This window comes from Bombus pascuorum, chromosome 4 (genome assembly GCF_905332965.1).
Source record: "Bombus pascuorum chromosome 4, iyBomPasc1.1, whole genome shotgun sequence".
Classification (NCBI taxonomy): Eukaryota; Metazoa; Arthropoda; class Insecta; order Hymenoptera; family Apidae; genus Bombus; species Bombus pascuorum.
Window position 1 is genome coordinate 3,344,659 of NC_083491.1, and position 18,578 is coordinate 3,363,236.

At 35.7% G+C, this 18,578-nt stretch overlaps 4 protein-coding genes and 1 long non-coding RNA gene across 10 annotated transcripts in view; 2 read left to right on the plus strand and 3 right to left on the minus strand.

The window, feature by feature from the left end:
• LOC132905822 (uncharacterized) overlaps positions 1 to 10,654 on the minus strand; it is a 183,394-nt gene extending 172,740 nt beyond the window's left edge. Inside the window, exon 1 of the long non-coding RNA XR_009657869.1 lies at positions 10,535 to 10,654. This is a non-coding gene — a long non-coding RNA (uncharacterized LOC132905822). The remainder of the gene's footprint in view (positions 1 to 10,534) is intronic.
• A 16-nt stretch (positions 10,655 to 10,670) lies between these two features.
• Positions 10,671 to 11,575, plus strand: LOC132905815 (uncharacterized). The gene is made up of 2 exons (XM_060957474.1): positions 10,671 to 10,864; positions 11,345 to 11,575. Exons 1-2 carry the CDS (start codon positions 10,773 to 10,775, stop codon positions 11,481 to 11,483), a joined length of 231 nt encoding a protein of 76 aa, XP_060813457.1. The 5' UTR covers positions 10,671 to 10,772; the 3' UTR covers positions 11,484 to 11,575.
• Positions 11,348 to 12,556, plus strand: LOC132905814 (protein lin-52 homolog). Of its 5 annotated transcripts, none has more exons than XM_060957471.1 (6): positions 11,348 to 11,486; positions 11,646 to 11,704; positions 11,779 to 11,856; positions 11,944 to 12,042; positions 12,112 to 12,280; positions 12,357 to 12,556. In XM_060957471.1, the coding sequence occupies exons 2-5, from the start codon at positions 11,665 to 11,667 to the stop codon at positions 12,243 to 12,245; spliced, it is 351 nt and encodes a 116-aa protein (XP_060813454.1). In that variant the 5' UTR covers positions 11,348 to 11,486; positions 11,646 to 11,664; the 3' UTR covers positions 12,246 to 12,280; positions 12,357 to 12,556. The 5 variants fall into 5 exon arrangements, with proteins under 5 accessions (XP_060813454.1, XP_060813453.1, XP_060813456.1 ...); XM_060957470.1 differs by having other exon boundaries at positions 11,358 to 11,495; XM_060957473.1 differs by lacking the exon at positions 11,348 to 11,486 and having other exon boundaries at positions 11,569 to 11,704; positions 11,950 to 12,042.
• Positions 12,314 to 14,138, minus strand: LOC132905810 (vitamin K-dependent protein C-like). Its single transcript, XM_060957464.1, has 6 exons — positions 13,400 to 14,138; positions 13,207 to 13,312; positions 12,988 to 13,148; positions 12,795 to 12,893; positions 12,548 to 12,720; positions 12,314 to 12,448 (listed from the first exon to the last, which is right to left on the minus strand). Exons 1-6 carry the CDS (start codon positions 13,575 to 13,577, stop codon positions 12,344 to 12,346), a joined length of 822 nt encoding a protein of 273 aa, XP_060813447.1. The 5' UTR covers positions 13,578 to 14,138; the 3' UTR covers positions 12,314 to 12,343.
• A 53-nt stretch (positions 14,139 to 14,191) lies between these two features.
• Positions 14,192 to 17,432, minus strand: LOC132905808 (PI-PLC X domain-containing protein 1-like). Of its 2 annotated transcripts, XM_060957459.1 has the most exons (7): positions 16,840 to 17,432; positions 16,381 to 16,480; positions 16,068 to 16,316; positions 15,685 to 15,887; positions 15,391 to 15,598; positions 14,958 to 15,222; positions 14,192 to 14,858 (listed from the first exon to the last, which is right to left on the minus strand). In XM_060957459.1, exons 2-7 carry the CDS (start codon positions 16,475 to 16,477, stop codon positions 14,612 to 14,614), a joined length of 1,269 nt encoding a protein of 422 aa, XP_060813442.1. In that variant the 5' UTR covers positions 16,478 to 16,480; positions 16,840 to 17,432; the 3' UTR covers positions 14,192 to 14,611. The 2 variants fall into 2 exon arrangements, with proteins under 2 accessions (XP_060813442.1, XP_060813443.1); XM_060957460.1 differs by lacking the exon at positions 16,840 to 17,432 and having other exon boundaries at positions 16,381 to 16,597.
• Positions 17,433 to 18,578: the final 1,146 nt, after the last annotated feature.

The following is an 18,578-nucleotide window of genomic DNA, read 5'->3' on the forward strand; positions in this document are numbered from 1 at the left end:
ACTCCCTGTTAACTCGGTAACTGCTGTGCTTCTACATACACTTATGAAATATTTTTGAATAAACTGCCGGATCCACGTAACCGGAAAATTCGTAATTGCAAATTCTGCACGAGTTTCTTGCAACCGAATTCGAAAACTTCGAATTTAAGTTGGAAACAAAATTGAACCTCTCGCGTGACCCATGATCGCCAAGTTAAATCAATTTCCACAAGTTCCCAACATTCCCAACTGGTCAGGAGATTGACTAATTTTAGAAAGTTTCAACATTTATTTGCTGATAAAACTGAAATAAATTTTTGATTCGACCTGAGAACAGGATGTACAATAGAATCGATTCTTTGATAGATGCGATTAGTCCTTTGATTTGATTCAACGCCCGACTAACACGTTTACAATATTATTATCTTATTAATTTATTATTAGCTCTTAATAAATATTCTTCTTAGACTAGATCTATCGTAGATATTTTTGTCCAAGTCCGCACACAAATTTTTTACTTTCCACGTTCTAGTCACATTTGCTGCTGTTTAATAAGGCGAATAAGGTTACCCCGGATATGCAATCGGATGATGTTATACCGCCGCGTCATTTTCTAACTTTATGTGATAGGAAGAGACGAACACAGAGTAAAGGTGCAGCTCAAAGTTCCCCATAAAAATCTTCATCCTTCGCCTTCGATACTCGTAGGCGAAAGAAAACGTTGGATGTACCCTTCAGGATAGGTCTTCGTGGTTGCGTACCTCCTTTAAAGCCTTTCCTGAAACACCATATAATCGGCCGAAAACTCGCGTTCCATCGATGGTAAAGCCGAGGCTCGCGTGAAAATCAAGTTCTCGGTTCTTATCGCGTGTCATTGCCTTTCCTCTCTATTCCGCTTTGTCTCTCAATCGGCCTCTTTTATGATTCGTTTGGCTCCGTTCGCGACGTCCCGTCTCTCTCATCTCCTCCCTTCCTCCCCAACTCTCCAGTCCAGCCATCAAACGTTCGCTTGGATATGCATGTCGTTTGCGGCGAAGGGATGGAACGGGATGGTAGTGCGAGCCTCTCTGTGTTGACAGGTAAATATTTGTCGCGGCATACACCACCACCGTCAACCACCGTCGACCACCGTCAACCACCACCACCACCATCTCCGCGTTCGCATCCTCCGTGCCTGCACCCCTTCTCGTTCACGTTCTTTTCTCTTCCGTTTTCTCGTCCTCGTGTCAAAACGGCCTATGAACCTGTCTGTCCTTGAACAGGTAGCCTAGGTTCGTAGGAGCTGCTTCGATGGTTTCGAAGATGGAAGAAGTCGTGGTTTGACGAATGAGGATTCGTTCAGATTCCGTTACTCTTCCGGATCAGACGTCTTCATTCGGATAGGGTTATTTGAGATTTTATAAATTTGTCAAAATTCAAGTATCTCCCGAGAATTACGGTATTGAGAATCTTTTTTCCTGAAGCCAGTCGAGAAACGGAATTTATCAAAAGAAACGTAGAGAAAGAGGAGGTTTCGCCGATTAAAACCGACGTCGAACGAATAGAGAGAAGCCTAAAAAGTTTGCTTTGCCAGAGCGTAATACAAAGCTCGTGTAGGAAAATGAAGAACAGCACGTGTGAGACACGTATTAACGTACGTACAAGTTACACGTACATATATAAGAGACATTAATATGCATTTAACGATCGCAAAAGGTATCTTTAACCGGAAATTCTGAACTATTCTTAGCCAATCATAAACACTGTCGAATATTCAGTGTTTAAGCTAACAATCAGCGAACTGTTGACAAATATTTTCCTTAAACTATTGCTCCTAGAATATAAACCAACAAAGCTGGCGCGTTGCACCGCTGTTGACGAGCCATTCGACAACACGTCCACATCAAACAACGTTGTTCCTTAGTCATCTTTGTACTGGCAGCCCTAATCCGTTAGGAAACTTCGCTGCGTTCATTCAAGGGAACATTATTAGGTAATCGTGATTTAAACGAATTTCTTTTCTTATTTATTCAGCCTTTCTGCGAATATAGAACGATAAATCGATACTTTTGTTAACTTCGGTAATGTGTAAAGTACGATATTGATAAATCTTTAAAATAATTCGATATGAATGCAAGAACAAATAAAGACTAGATAGAGAAGAAGAAGTGCTATTTACTCATAAGTGAACATCGTATTACGAAAAGAAACACAGATCGTCTAATCCAATTTAAACGAATAGAACAGAAAAATAATAAAATAGATTAAATTATGAAAAAAGATGGACTCGTTTAAGCCAAAAGTAATTAATTACCTCTTATTCTTGAAAGATCGCACAGTTCGCTCAATTTTTCACCCCATTTTTTAATAGACCAATTTGGTTGAATTTTGTACATTTCGCCCATAACGCCAGAAAGTTGTCGCTTATTTCAACACGATAACATTTTAACATGTATATAGATACATTGGACAGTTTACAAGAACCTTGTTAAAAAATATGTATAATATATCTTTTATACATACTGAATTTATAAAAATGGATGGCTAAAATAATCCATAAAATAAACTGAAAGCGATCTATGCACATATATTTATATTAAATATATGTATTAAATAATTAAGCGACTTACGATGCATTTAGTATTTTACCCTTTTACCGTAGCACAATAAAAATATAAAAAATTTCGCAAATATTTTGACTTTTTATTTATTCGTAAAATTTAATACTTCGATAAATCCCAAACATCACCAGTCAGGAATAACCCCCGGATTGCAATCAACGTGTCTACCGTCAATGTCATAAAACATTCGCCATAAAAGTCCACAGTAGGCGCAATACTATAAGTAGGAAGGTCAGGGGTGAAGAACACTGTAACTCACATTTTTCATCGTTTACAGAACAGCAATTTTAAAATTCAGCATATCGTCGGCCACTTCTACGTCAATAAATACTTTCCATTTGATTTTGGGATTAAACGAAATGGGATATGCTTTTGGGATATGCTTTTGTCGTCTCCTTGAGATAACGCAAACACAAGCGTCTTTCCTCGTCCGTCATACGTTAACTTTGGCAAATCGAAGTTAGGGTATCGGGCAAACTAATGTTTCTTTGGTATAAATAGGCCAATATTTTGTTGTATGGAATGTCCAGCTGAATCCACTAATGGTATAGAAAATATATTAGGTTTCATAAGGTGATAATAGATGAACGACAATTTCTGTTTTATATTATTTTACTGAATTAGGTATGATCCATTTCCTTCTATTTCTATTATTTCTATTATTATAATTCAATAAACTATTAGAAACAAAAACCATCGTGCGTCTATTATTTCCTTATAAAACGAAAGAAACTTTTCGGACAACCTAATACGATACTATTTAAAAAGCTCAAGATCATCTTAACACGCAGAAGAATATAAGACATTAGAAAATAAAATTGCATCAATTCGAATAATCCCTTGAAATTCTAAACGATTCATTTGTTGTTTGATAAAACCAATAGATAAAACGAGCTATCTTACGTAGTATTTATCGACTGACTCTGTATATTTTTATATCACGCTCGTTTTGCGCAATTTCGCGCTTTCAAATTTCCCATAAATGCGTAAAAATCCCTCGTCTATTTGCCATCTATCTTGGAAACACTCGCATCTCTGAGTTTATCGTTATATTCCCTTTGCCAGCTATTTCACGTTAAAATACTATTTTTCAGCCATCGAATGACAGGAAAGTCAGCTGATCGATAAAAATAGACTCGTCGTAACTGTGTCGAGCGACCGTCATACAATTCGTACGTCATGACATTTCTATCGCGAAACAGCTCCAAGATCGAAGGGTTAATTAAAGAAGGCTCGTTGGAACCGCAAAGATCGGTCAACAGCCGTCATACTTGGACAAGGGGGATGGGTACACGGGGTCCGGGACGAACGACAACCGTGAACCGTAGGCAAAAAGGAATCAGAGCGAGTGAAACGGAACGCAATCGAGTCTTTGTTGCGCTTTTACCTGGAAGCCGACTAGGCCCGCCACTGTCTGCCCGTGTTTGTCCCGCGCAAACTTTGTTTTTACAAATAGAACCACATGTTCCTCCGTTCACCCTCTACCCATTCTCTTTCGCCCCCTCCTTCACCCTTTCACCCAGCCCTCAGCTTTCCGTGTGTCTCTTTCTTTCTTTCTTTCTTCTCTCCCCCTTGCCTCCTCCTCCTCCTCCTCCTCCTCTTCTTCCCTCTTTCCTCTGCTCGTTCCAGTCATTCTCTGTCTCTCGCGTTCGTTCTCTCTTGCATCCCCGTCTTCGCGCCGCCGCCCCTCTTGCGCACACACGCGACAGGTGGTAAAGTATAACAAAAAGGCAAGTTCATTCAAACGGTTTGCGTTGGATTCGCTTTGCACCTCGGAATTTCTTTGGAAAGCCGCACACCCCCGTCAAATATTAGCCCGCGACTGACTTTTGTGACTCATGGATTCGTGTTGATAGACCAACTCGAGCACGCTCTTTCCACTGATCTTTTCGAGGCTGTTTCAGTTGCCAGGGGATGATCGGTTGCAGCTGGATCAAACAGCGATTGTTTCGAGACCGAAAGGGTTAGATTTGGGTAATTTAGCCGTTTCAATGGTGCCGTGTTTCGTAGAGGTTCGCCTCTACCGTCGGGCTCAATGGTTTTCGCGAGTACGTGTACGAGATTTCGTTCAACGACATTTTTACGACTTTCCTTTATTCGTCGACTTTTTCATTCCGCCCTAATATCGTTGTTATCGATGAATTGATTTTTCAGATTTTTGCGAGTACCGTTTGGCAACAATGTGATAAAATAACGTAGAATTTGGAATTGTCGATTCTGAATATAACGCGATCGGTTGTACCTTAGATACGAAAAATACGTATTTTTAATAATCCATTTCTAATGGAATGGAACAAGCACAAGGCAATTGTGGATTATTTTGTCTGATTCTTTGATGTTTTCCGCTAACTCTTTTAAACATTTCCACCAAGAAAAATTTCGAGACGCAGAAGATCGAGCTCGTGTCTTCGGCCACACGACGAGCATCGACTAGAAGACAGTAAATTAATATTTATGAGCGACGTACGCGCGTTTCTGCGTACAACTTGTTCAATGAGTGCCAATTGTCAACGGTGTTCACTTAAATTGCTCATCGAATATTCATGTCAAAGTTGCTGTTGGAATGCGACTCTGGATGACACCTAAATACGAGAAAAAAAAAAAAAAAAATGCAGGGAAATATAAAAATCCTTGCACAGTGACGCTATTTATGAAATCAATACTCTAACACACATCGAACAGGAAATTTGTCAAATATATCGAGAAAGGGAATTCATTTCGATGATTCAAACGCTCTTTTCACGACCCCGTAAAAATCCTATCCTATCCAACAATTATTTTTACCTTTAAAATACTCAGTATTTTCGACTTGAAATAAAATCCAGTTTCAACTCTGGCCACTCAACGTTACCAAATTATTACTTTTGTTTCTATTTACTTTTGATCCTCGGTGAATCCGAACGAAATCTAACGTTACGTTTTATGTCAGTGTAACGCTATCGAATTATTATTGTTACCTTTAAAATACTGAGCAACTTGAAGAGAAATCCAAAGAACATAAAAGTTCCACCAGAAACATGTAATTCTATTCTATACATTCGATTCTTTCTATCAAAGTGTTCGACGCTGACCACTTTCCACGGAGAAAATCGATTGGAAGTGTGAAGGAACGACGCAATTCCAAGAACAGCAGCTTCTTCTTTCTCGTCTTTTTATTTTCTTTCATTTGAAACAGAGAGGTGAGTGAATTCGGCCGGGCCACGAGAGTTCCTGTACCACGTGTAGAGAAGGCAGAAGATGTATACTAATTGAAGGGCCGGTTAGAAGCAAGACAGTAGCGAGTCTCTCGATTAACACCTCTTGCGGACCACACACAGCCTCGGTTTAAAGAATTTCCAGTTCTATTTTTATTTATCGACATACGCTCGAATCTGCATGCTGTGTAATAACAACGGACTTTCAACAGAATCGTTGTTCTTTATTATTCTCACTGCCAAGAGCCTAACACTGACGAGACTATCCGGACGCAGGTAGCAGAAAATAATTACAAAATTATACAATTGGCGACAGAAAAATATTTTCATACAGATAGATACCTTTAATCTGCTTACGGAAAACAAAATTTGAAGAATTTCCAGTCCTATTTTTATTATCGACACACGCTCGAATCTGCATTTTGTGTAATAACAACGGACTTTCAACAGAATCGTTGTTCTTTATTATTCTCACTACCAAGAGCCTAACACTGACGAGACTATCCGGAAGCCAGTAGCAGAAAATAATTACAAAATTATACAATTGGCGACAGAAAAATGTCTTCATACACATAGATACTTTTAATCTGCTTACGGAAAACAAAATTTGAAGAATTTCCAGTCCTACTTTTATTTATCGACACACGAATCTGCACACTGTGTAATGACGACGGACTTTCAACAGGATCGTTGTTCTTTATTATTCTCACTGCCAAGAGCCTAACACTGACGAAACTATCCGGACGCAGGTAGCAGAAAATAATTACAAAATTATACAATTGGCGACAGAAAAATGTCTTCATACAGATAGATACTTTTAATTTGCTTACGGAAAACAAAATTTGAAGAATTTCCAGTCCTATTTTTATTATCGACACACGCTCGAATCTGCATGCTGTGCAATAACAACGGACTTTCAACAGGATCGTTGTTCTTTATTATTCTCACTACCAAGAGCCTAACACTGACGAGACTATCCGGAAGCCAGTAGCAGAAAATAATTACAAAATTATACAATTGGCGACAGAAAAATGTCTTCATACAGATAGATACTTTTAATTTGCTTACGGAAAACAAAATTTGAAGAATTTCCAGTCCTATTTTTATTATCGACACACGCTCGAATCTGCATTTTGTGTAATAACAACGGATTTTCAACAGGATCGTTGTTTTTTATTATTCTCACTGCCAAGAGCCTAACACTGACGAGACTATCCGGAAGCCAGTGGCAGAAAATAATTACAAAATTATACAATTGGCGACAGAAAAATATTTGCATACTGATAGATACCCCTAATTTGCTTAAAACAAAAATTGAAAAACAAAATTTGGAGACTGTATTAGGTTGTCCTAAAAGTGTCTTTGTTTTACAGACCTCTCCTTTGAAACCTAATCTGTCGAACGGTGTGATCTTTATTTTGATAGAACAAAGTGGATCATACGTAATTCGATAAAATAATATAAAACATAAAATATTGTACATCCATTATTTCCTTATAAAACGAAAGAAACTTTTCGAACGACCTAATTGAAATTTGTTTCTAGTAGTATTACGAAGGGTAGAATTACAGAATTCGACGCTAATTTCAACGAAGCTTTATCGTAAGTCATGGAAGAATTGAAGTTGACGAATGAGGGATAACGGGCGGACTTAGAGAACGAGAAGAATTTTGAAAATATGTTCGGTCAGACAGAGCCTACCGTGGTAAGAGTGCAGAAATGCTTAGCGAAAACATCAACAGCAAAAAGAGTATAGCAGAAGGGGGTGAAAGGAGGGAGGAGAAAAAAAAGCGACTACTTTCGGAAGTTCATGAAAGTTCGTTTACACAACTCTTTCCCGTACTGTGATGCATTATGCTCTCGAGACGGACTGACCTGAAATCTTCGGCCTCTACTGCTCTTCACGAAGGAACAGCATCACGACTCGTCATTCCGCTGCGCTTTCTACGGATTTATCTGATATACTATGTGTCCCGGGCGTATAAAATAAACGTCCAACTACCAAATGAACTTTCTGATTTTTCTAACCAACGATACTCTTCGATTTAGCTGACAATTCTTTCATTCGATTTAAATATAAAAATACCAAGGTTCCAGTTGCTTCGTTCCTAGCTACTTTGAGTATCTTCTTTAGGTCGACGCTTGAAGTGTCTGTTGATTCTTGTCAGTATTTATTGCAAGAATTCTTACAACAAAATTCTTTGTATCCAATAACGAAGATTAACGTCGCTCGTATGTTAAAGTGTTATTTTTTTAAATTTGATAACACTTTGTAGCGTAAGATGAAATTACAATAATTTTCATCCTTTCCAATTGAAACTAAAATTTCCATTTCGTTACGTAAATCTCTCGAGTATCCAAAAATATAAACCAACGGACTAATTTGATCCATTTTGAAAGGAAGTCTAAAGAAGAAGAGCTTCGGACACTGGCACCTGGAAATTGCAGAATTACCAGGAATTCCAAGCGGCCAGAATCATCGTCAAATTCACTGCACTTGACTAATTCGATAGTCTAGAATCTAAAGAACGAAACTTCAAATATATTGATAAGAAAACTTCAATTGCATTTCCTTGTAAATGAATTTAAATTGCAATAAATTCTACCCAGCCAATGTTACATAAAACGGGCGTTTGATCAGAACAGATAAGAAGACTAAAGAAAAGTGCAATTTTCTGCGAATTTCAATCAGTCAAAATCATCGTTCATCAAATTCATTATATTCGATTGTATGTTTAGGTATTCCAAAGCAAAAAAGACTTGAAACTCGGCATTCGGAAACCGAATCGTCACTGGATCCATCGAGCATGCACGACGCATATTATTCGACTGCTAGAAAAAGCTGGTTCTCATACCTGGTGTCATATTCTACCCGGTATGCTGTCCAAGCGACTACTCGGTCCGATGGAGTACTTGGTCCGCGCGCGACTCCTAAGGGTACTCGAGGCCGCGTCGAGAGAGACCTCTCTACATGGGTGGTCCATTCTCCTTACGCATGCATTATATAAGTTCAGTAAAGTTCACACTAAGGATACACGGGGCCCCTGTGTCCAGCAGCCATCCAACGGAATTCGATAATTATATCCTAAACCGTTCTCTCACGCGTCCTTTCCTAAGGTGAAGAACTTCTTAGGAAGTCTACGAACGCTGCACCTAGCTGCACCCAGGCGACCTCTTCTTTTTGAAATCTCGTTTGATATTTAAAATTTGGACACGAGAAAGAGAAAGAGAGAGGAAGAGAAGTAATACAATATTCAATAATTGATATTCGTTTCGTGATTCGGCATTTTTTAAATGGCTATAAATTTGAGTTTTCGAATATAAGAGTTGATACTGAAATTGCAATTGGAATTAAGCGAATATTTTGAGCTTTGTGTTTTATGTCTAAGGGGCTGAGAGCCCTAAACATCTAAATACACTAACAGCAACATCTAAGAGCACTAGCTTCGAGCCTAATTCAGCGTTAATCTAAAAGACTTATAACAGCGCTTAGGATTTCTATCCCGCAAATTATTTTTATATAAATTATTCTTTAAAACCATAGAAAAGTATGTCAGATTCAAAAGAATCAAAGAAAAGCGATCCTGCAGCAATAACCAATGATCAATACTCTCAAAGAATTGCATCGTCAAGAATGATGCATAATTCAATTTTCGAATATGCAAATAGCAAAGTGTAAGGGACGTAAGGAATTTATCTGAAGGGCGGACAAAAGGGCAACGAGGTCGATTCATCATATAGTGTCCTACGGTGTTTCCGAACTCGTGATATAACTTACGAGATGTGGAATGCCGAGAGGTAGAGAAACGTGGCCTGTATTCTGTAGATAAGAACGGACCCTATATCTCGGTTACGTCGTCGTCTCCACCCTTCCGCATCATCAGATTCCTTCCGGTCCCAATTACGTTTCATATGGTTGCGTGGTCACGAGAGGATTATCGTCCCTTCTCAAGTAACAAGAGTATGTACTAAGAAAGATGGAATATATGTACTCTCGCACAGAACTTGAACCATTTCTGATGGAAATTTATAATATTGATAACTTTTTCTGGATAAATTCGAGTATCCGAACTAAACAGCAGATATAGTTTTGGGTATTATAATTTATAGGCATTTGAAATACAGCGATTCCTGATAGTATTTAAATACATATCATAGAGAATTTTTTGTATATTACATATATGTGAAACATTTTGAAATGCTATTATGGATATTATAGTTATAAGTGTCTGAAATAACTTTCCTGTTTAGAAAGACTTTTCTATGAAGAAGTATAGTTAGATGATTTGATGGAATTTGAAGAAAAATTTAAAAATATTAAGTTACCGATCGATAAGAATTATTTATAACACTTGTTGTTTAATATGACCGGTTTATATCATTAATTATTGTAACAATAAGTTTTATATATAACTACAAATATTTTATCGTTTCGAAACGTACGACGTACTGGGTGCGATCTCTCGCGGCAAGGTTAGGTATCTGTCTGGCAATCGACTTTTCTGTCGATAATAAATCTTCAAATTAAATTATCTTTTTATATATTTCATAAAAGAAATATAATAATCGTTTTGCTTTCAATTGATATTAATTGAAAGGGAATTTTTAATGTTTCGTATCTTTGAAATTTATTAAAATGGCGAGATTATACAATTTCAGAAGCAACGAAACCTATTTCATCATTTATGTAACGATAACAACTTATAAAACAAATATTATAACAAAATAATAAAAAATATATTGAAAGAACGTCTTACTTACATTTTACAGCATCCGACTTCGAAGTTATTCTTGATTATCACAATTTTTCACAGAGAATTTGCACTATGCACTTTTCACGAAACTACCGTTCGTACTTTCGAGAATCGAAATAGATAACTCGTTACCTACGTTCGATATATCGCATTCTCGCATGTGAATAAAAATATACTTTCGATATAATCGCTCATAGATGTAAAAGTGCGCGGGTATACTAAAACAAAATAGTGAGAAGGATATTATGTCACTTGCTGCGAAAACTACTTTTGTATTATGTTGTGCAACGACAGCATGTATGATAGGTTATGTGCATTATCAACAAGAAATTGAAAGGTAAATCAAAGTATTCTTATATTGTTAGGTTATGCAACGTTTTCTATGTAAATAATTACCATCGTGTAACATGGACTCATCGTAAAAATATTAACAGCAAATATACTATGCAATACAAAATACAAATATTTTTATTTCCTTTTTACATATGTTGCGACGATAGATAGAGCAGGGAATATATTTCTTCAAATGTTTTTTTTTAAGTCAATATTTCAAACCATAGTTCAAATGAAAAATTACCGAATTATTTAAAGCTAATAACGTCAATCATTCTATTCAATCTTTATGTTATAAAAAGTTTAAATTAATTATTTCTTTTTTAAATTAAAAGTACAACTTAAATATATTTAATCCATATACCATAAATGTAAATTAATTTGATTAGAGTGTACGATCCATGTTACACGATAAAGTTGTATCTCACGGTACGTTAATCTCTGCAATAATATTTTTTAATGTATATTTCCATAACTTTTACAGACGACAGCTTCGACTAGGTGTAGAACGCGATATTGAGCGTCAAAAACGCAACAAATTAAGAAATAAGCAGCAAGAAGCGCAATTGGCGGATCCATTATTAGAAGCGGCAAAACAGGGGTCAATTCTTCAAACTACATAACGTGTAAATATTGTATAATATATTGTACATGTTATATTCATTTCATAATAATTGCAACGGAAACTGTCTAATTTTCATATATTTTGTATTAATTACATCTGTGTCTGTATAAATATTTGTTTTTCCGTTCACTTTCGTTTCGAATATTAAGTTTGAATGAAGGTTAGGTAACACGGATCCAATGAACATAATGACTACAGAAGATCCAACAGACCAATCAGGTATATATATTTAACATACCCTTAAATAAAGTAAAAACAAATTTCCTAAATCCTCACATATTTTTCTTTTATAGACCTAATTTGCGTAGAAGAAAGCCTTATGAGTTTAGAGAAACTAGATAGGGCATCGCCTGATCTATGGCCTGAGCAAAGTAAGTATATTCTATACAATTTTATAGCCTATTATGGACAAGAATTACAATATATCATATATATATATATATTAACAATTAATGAAGTTCCAGGTGTAAATGAATTTGTAGCCCAAAATTCACCTCAAACAGAACCATCATCTTGGGCTGCTGGTCTCACACCTGATGATATAAATCAATTACATCGTAAGTTTATATAACACAATTTCATACAAAATATCTTTTATTATGCTGAAAATATGATTTTTATTTTAGAACTGGGAAATTTATCAATGGGTGGTTTAATATCTGAAGTAAAAAAGTTACATGATATGGCATATCAATTGGGATTGGAAGAGGCGAAGGAGATGACCCGTGGAAAATATTTAAACATTTTCAAGCATAAATGACAGAATTTTGATCGAAGAAATTATATGTAAGAAAATGGTAATGCATGTTTTATTAAAATATTCATTATGAAATAAGCTACTAACCTTTTGATGTACAATCAACAATTTTCTTGAATCCATCTTGTGTATTTTTGTATATTCACGAAGACTGAGGGGAAGTTGGTGATCATGCTGCAGTCAGAACCGTACGATAAAATGCCTAACTAAAAATGTTATAAATTTAATTGTAGTTTTATAAATGTATTTCATTGTAAATAATCAAATGTAAAATTTCATGAAGTATTAAGTATATAAAATTTTACCAAAAAATACGTATCGCCGTATTTAAATAAAAGAGGACTTCCGTTGTATCCTGAACATGGCTCTTCGTCCCCTATTGTGCACAATTCGACAGTTGATCCTTGGTTATAATAATTCATGCATTCTTCAGTCGATACAATCCTCATTTTCAGCAATTGTTGCTTACAAGTGTTCACTTTGATAAAATTTCAATATTTCTAACTTCCTTACATATACACTGTTTAATTGAGTTGTACGTAATCTTTTTACCTTTCTGGCTTGCCAGCTTACCCCATCCAACAAGAATAGGATTCATTTCTACATTTACATATCCATCTCTTGGTAAAAGACACACAGGTTGCGCCGTTACTAATTATTTAGTATTGAAATAAAGGTAAAAATCTTACTCACATTCATCGATATATTTTTCATATAAAGAATCGAAGAATCTTTTAATAATTACCAGTATATTGTATCGATTCTTTTAACCGTAACATCGCTATATTATTCGCATAAGTATCAGATCGATAGTTGGGATGTTTTATCACGTACGATATATTAATTTTCTGTGTATTGCAATCAGGATCAGTATCAGTATTAAACTCACCGACAAGCACAGAATCCCTATTAAAATATCGTAAAATCTGTTCGAAGTTTAACCTTAAAAGATGAGAGTACTCACAATTGATAAATACTAGACTTTGCAAGTGCGCAACTGGCAGTAGTTAATATCGTGCGCTGATTCAAAATTACACCGTTACAAGGATACTTTATTTGACCTGTGTTACCTATGACAAAATTGTGAAAGATCAATTACCTATTATTAATTAATAAATGTACTGTTTGTATAAATAAATATTTCATTTCTGACTTACTTTTAAATCCAATTCTTGCAACAAACGGGTACATTCCTATAGAGTTAACATCACCATGAACGAAGCTCCTGCCACATTCTGGAATTAGATTCGATCTCGTGAAAGATATGCCATCCTTTTGAGTAAAAAATGAGTTCACCATATTGCTATCCACGTCGCAGCACACTTTTGGTTTCATGCTCTCGTAACCACAAATCGCTTGTCGAAATCTACGTTAATTTTTAAAATAAAAGCTTAGATCATTTCTCTTATTGATTCGTTTATATTTCAATTTCCTATAAAGCAGCGTTACACCGATTTACCTATGAATTGGAAGTAAATTGTGATTCATTAAATTCAAAATAGGGGGACAATGCTCGACAAATGTACACCTTTTATCGTTCGGACAATTAATCAAATTAATCGAATACATTTCGCTGAAAAGGTGTTGCGTCTGATCGGTGAAACTTAATGTACAGATAGAAGAAAGAAGTACAATGAAAACTGACGAAAGGAACATCTTTTCTTTGATCAACCGGCGCCGTTTGAAACATATTTCAGACTGTCCTGTTTGGCAGATCCTATTTCGTAACACGCGATGTGACACAGATTTTATTACGTTCAGAGTATTATTCGTTCTTCCGGCGGAAGTCTCATTGTCATGCAGAAAACGGTGCACAAATGCTTGTACAGAAAGTTTCTAAAGCGATGCTGTTAAACACACACACGCACACGCGTGCACACACTACCATTTTTAACGTTATATAACTCGGAAAATACGATTTCTATTAGAAAATATTCCATCTGAAAACCTTATTCGAAAGTATATTTTATTACTCGGATAACATTTACAAATGTGTTTATATTCCGGATGAGTATTGCTTAATTGGAACGAATTTAATATGTTCGCTACCAGCACGTACACGTGCGACGCTTAAAATTAATTTACATTTAATTACAAGTTGCCAGATAAATGAAATTCGTATAACCGACGTGCCTGATTAAAACAAAAATAAATCTCAGAGTTATTATTTATAAGAAAAATATTATTAAATATTGTAGAAAAGTGCGGGAAATAAAACACGATCGGTGATGGACATTTTGTGCTCCATCCCACTATAATAGCGAACATATTAAAGAACAATTTTGTCTGATCCTGCATAATACGTTCCAAACGGTAACGTATCGTACAAGCTAGGATTAACGATTGAATTAGACTTATACAAAGAATGACTAATATTTACAATGTAAATGACGATTTTCATTAGACTCAATGGCAATTTCGACGATATCTGTGCTTCTTACAAAATCCACTGCTACGATATTGGCAGAGTATTGCCAAACGGTGCTATACCAATTAGTCACATTTAAATTAACTTCGTGCGCCATATCTCGCAGACTTGTCAATCCATTGAAAAGAATATACGTAAGATCCGCGGTCATTTCTGCCATAGCCGATCGAGGTCTTGCCGCGCTATCCCTGCAACCAAATTGTTACCAAGTTAATTTTCTATCAATATTTTTTGTAATATGTAAAATAGATCCATTGCATTTTAGTTTTATTTTCTAAATAGTTTACCTGGCATTGGTCTCAATTTTATCCAAATATCGGAACAATTGCTCGGTGCTCTGAACGTTTCCCCATTGGTGCAACACGTGAGGCCACATGCTAGAGTGACTTTCCACGATTCTCGTGTTTTCATAACCGATTATCAATCGTTTTCCAGAAGACCAGATCTCGTTCAACGTGGTACCCCATCCATAATTATTGGGCAAATAATAATCCCGAAATTCATCTTCCAGAAACGTGGCCAATGCATGGTGATCTGATATGCTATCGAAACCTGTGAATTTACCACAAACAGGCGATTAGAATGAAAAATAAAATTATTCTTCGTCACGACGGATCAATGATTTAAAGTACTATCAATGGGAAATTCATGGACATTTAAATGCAACTAAACTAAATAAGATTATCGTTTATAACAGTAGATTAAAATTGAACGCATTACCAATAGGAAATTCACGGATATCTATTATCACGATTTCTTCGGTATTGTCGAGGAACTTTTTCACTTGGTCTATAACAGTTTTTAACGAGACTGATCGATAAAACGGTCCATGATTGGTCCACCAAATCTCGTTGGTCTCGCGATAACGTCCCACTCTGATATCTAAGTACCGTACACCGTGTATTAATTGCCCGAGGATATCTAAATCCTACGAATTTGTTACTTTATTCTGCTGACAAGTACGTTGAAAATACCGCAAATTTCAATTCTCTATCTGCCGTATTACATTTCTACCTGAGTCACAGCAAAGTCTGAAACGATGCTTGCTCTGTCGCCATTCTCATTGTACGACGCGGAATCGTGAGTTCCAGGCAGAAATATCTGTTTCATTTTTAAAGGGCCCAGAATATCTTTCCTTTCTTTCATCCAGGTCGGCTGAGTTCCCAGACACTTTGTATCTTTTATTCCTTTATCTGTCCACCATCTTACACTGTAGCCTGAAAAAAAATACCGCCAGAATTAGAGCGAGACCTTTTTCCAAGTACAGAATAATTCAAGGTAATTTATAATTATAGAAAAATATGAGAAATGAATTACAGATGAATGATAGAAATTTCTGATTAAATGGCGATCCGTTTGTGAGATTAGGTTGATTGAAAAATTCTATCGCCACTAACTTGTACATCTTTTCACGAAAGAAAGGTTCGAGCTAGGTATGAATTCAGCCAGTACTCCGGTATTCTCGACACCACTGAGACTATTCGGAACAACGGTGTAAATTTCACGTTGATCTCCCGAAGAGCTTTCCTCGAATAGCGAGATTTTGTCTCCGGGCTCGATATCAACGTTATTCCAATAAATTTCTATCTCTCGAATCTTTGGTTTCGAAATTATCGGCGAAACGAGTAAACCAATCCGGGATTGCCCTAAGTGATCGGAACAGTTAAGCTTCAAAGAACAGTTTCGAAGTTATAAAAGAAATATACTTACAATTTTCCCCGGATGAATTGCAAGCTCTGGCAAACGATGTCTCGTTAATTATCACCAATAAGAGAACGAATAATATTCTTGTCGTATACTGCGCCATTACCTTTTTGTAATTGCAGAAAGTTGATACTACAGTGATAGCCGTAGTTGTTTGTTTCGTTTAAAAATAATTATTGGAAATTGATCGAACATGTATAAATCTTAGGAAATATTGTTTAAAAAAGAACAGAAATTATTTAAAACTGTTTACTTACGACTGGATCGCAGATTTGTATGCGTTTAAAAGATGCATAAAAGTACAAAGATGCATAAAATAGACGTAATATATACAAAACTACGTTAAGTATTAAAAAAAGAATATATTCGTTATAATATGTTCCGAAATATTAATTTCCACACATATGCATAATCTATTGATGATAAAGAGTAACTGTTAGTAATCTATTTTGGTGCGATACGTACCTACAAAAATTCGACTTAAAAGCTGAATTAGTAGAACGAGCGTTGCACGCGATACAAACCGTGGTCAGCAGACACGAACTGATTCCTGATGAGTACGCGTCATTTATATCTGATCGGATATTGTTGGGCCCTTTCGTTATACGACAATTATAATTGCGACAGATTAGAAATGCAAAACTAAACACGCGGTCTTATCTAATCTAAACGCAAAACATTCATTGACTCTTTACGTAAAAAGCCAAAGTTTACGACAAAACATAAAAGCATCTTACTGCGCCTTTCTACGTTTCTTTTTTATTCTAATAAAATCTATTTAATTTAGAGATCGTTCGAACGAATTAACATTCGGTTAATTATGTACGCGATAATTGGAAGTAGAATGAAGAAGAAATAGGCGGACGAGCTGGAAAGGAGAGAAGAAGATGAAGAAGAACGCGTGGTACTATGATCTTTAAGCCATGCAATGCGATTTTGCAACGAATCCTTCGTTCTTTTTCAATGAATGTGTCGACTACGTCTACCGATATTTTCGAGTGCATTGTCTGTATAAAACAATTAATTAAATCTGCATCGAAATAACAATGTAACTTTGTATCGTATGTTTCTTAGATACGTTATAATATTCTTGATATTTAAGGAAAAAAGAACGATAAGGAAAACTCTCTCACCTACCAGTTTAAGACCCGCTGCTTGTACAAAGACGTCAATCTTACCTTTCGTAATAATATTTTGCTCGTAGTGTTGTTTCCTAAGAGGTAATTACATCGAGCGTAACTGCACGAGAAACGACCTTCGCTTTTAGGTCACTAAAGCGTTATTTTAACCCGATTCAGACGCGAGAAGAATTTTAGTTACCATTTGCTTTAGAGAATTGTACTAAAAGGTTCTTGATATCCTGATATTAGCGTTGGAAATGTGTGAATCATAGCGTTTAATAGTCTCTAGTATTAAAAACGAGAAGATACAGATATTACAATCTTTCTTTATTATTCGATGGATATTGATATTCTACAAGCTGTATTATCGAAGAAAGCCGATTAAAATGTTAAACTCGTTGTAATATTTCAATATGTATGGCTGTGATGAGGATAGTACCTGTGATAACACAGGTGGATTAAATAATTCGGTGGTTATATTTATCTATCGTCGTTCATTTAAGTTCTCGTGTATGACCAGTTCGTATCAACCGTCGATAAATCTACGCAAGTCGATAATATCACAGATAAAATATTTACACTGACTAATTTTAACTGGATTCTTTATTAATCTTTGTGGTGTAATTCAAGCTTTATAATTATTAAAAATAATTTAATAAAATTACTGTATTACAGTTTTTAATAATTAAATTGATTTTTTTTTTAATGATATGCAATTGACTTCGTTGGAAACAATTCGAACTGCCTTCGAACGATTATTGTTGCAAACGCGGTTCGCGATCGAAGCTTGTAGTAGTGTCTTCGTCGATTCCAATTTCCACTATACCTTTTAAATTTGCGTTAAATATTTCAATCGTTCCATAAATTTTGTTAGTGTTTTCCCTTAACGCATTTGTGGTTGCATCCTGTATTAAACTCTAAAAGTAGCGTGACATATTTCTACGATTCTACGAGATATCAATGCTTGTCAAATCGCGGTCGAAGTTTAGTCGACGATCAAGTAAAAACGAAAATATCGCGAAAGAATTTTGTGGCAACGAATATATTAAAAATATTTTTCTATTTATACCACTTATCGATAAT

Bases quoted from the DNA above. Each gene is read 5' to 3' on its own strand.
- LOC132905810 (XM_060957464.1), bottom strand. From the start codon at position 13,577: ATGAAACCAAAAGTGTGCTGCGACGTGGATAGCAATATGGTGAACTCA. The intron at 13,149-13,206 runs GTGAGTACTCTC...ATATTTTAATAG, and splicing joins AAGTCTAGTATTTATCAATT to GGATTCTGTGCTTGTCGGTG. The intron at 12,721-12,794 runs GTAAAAAGATTA...ATTTTATCAAAG, and splicing joins TAAGCTGGCAAGCCAGAAAG to TGAACACTTGTAAGCAACAA.
- LOC132905814 (XM_060957471.1), top strand. From the start codon at position 11,665: ATGAACATAATGACTACAGAAGATCCAACAGACCAATCAG. The intron at 11,857-11,943 runs GTAAGTATATTC...CAATTAATGAAG, and splicing joins TGATCTATGGCCTGAGCAAA to TTCCAGGTGTAAATGAATTT. The intron at 12,043-12,111 runs GTAAGTTTATAT...TTTTTATTTTAG, and splicing joins TGATATAAATCAATTACATC to AACTGGGAAATTTATCAATG.
- LOC132905808 (XM_060957459.1), bottom strand. From the start codon at position 16,477: ATGGCGCAGTATACGACAAGAATATTATTCGTTCTCTTATTGGTGATA. The intron at 16,317-16,380 runs GTAAGTATATTT...CCGATCACTTAG, and splicing joins CAATTCATCCGGGGAAAATT to GGCAATCCCGGATTGGTTTA. The intron at 14,859-14,957 runs GTAAACTATTTA...ATTTGGTTGCAG, and splicing joins AAAATTGAGACCAATGCCAG to GGATAGCGCGGCAAGACCTC.
- LOC132905815 (XM_060957474.1), top strand. From the start codon at position 10,773: ATGTCACTTGCTGCGAAAACTACTTTTGTATTATGTTGTGCAACGACA. The intron at 10,865-11,344 runs GTAAATCAAAGT...TAACTTTTACAG, and splicing joins TATCAACAAGAAATTGAAAG to ACGACAGCTTCGACTAGGTG.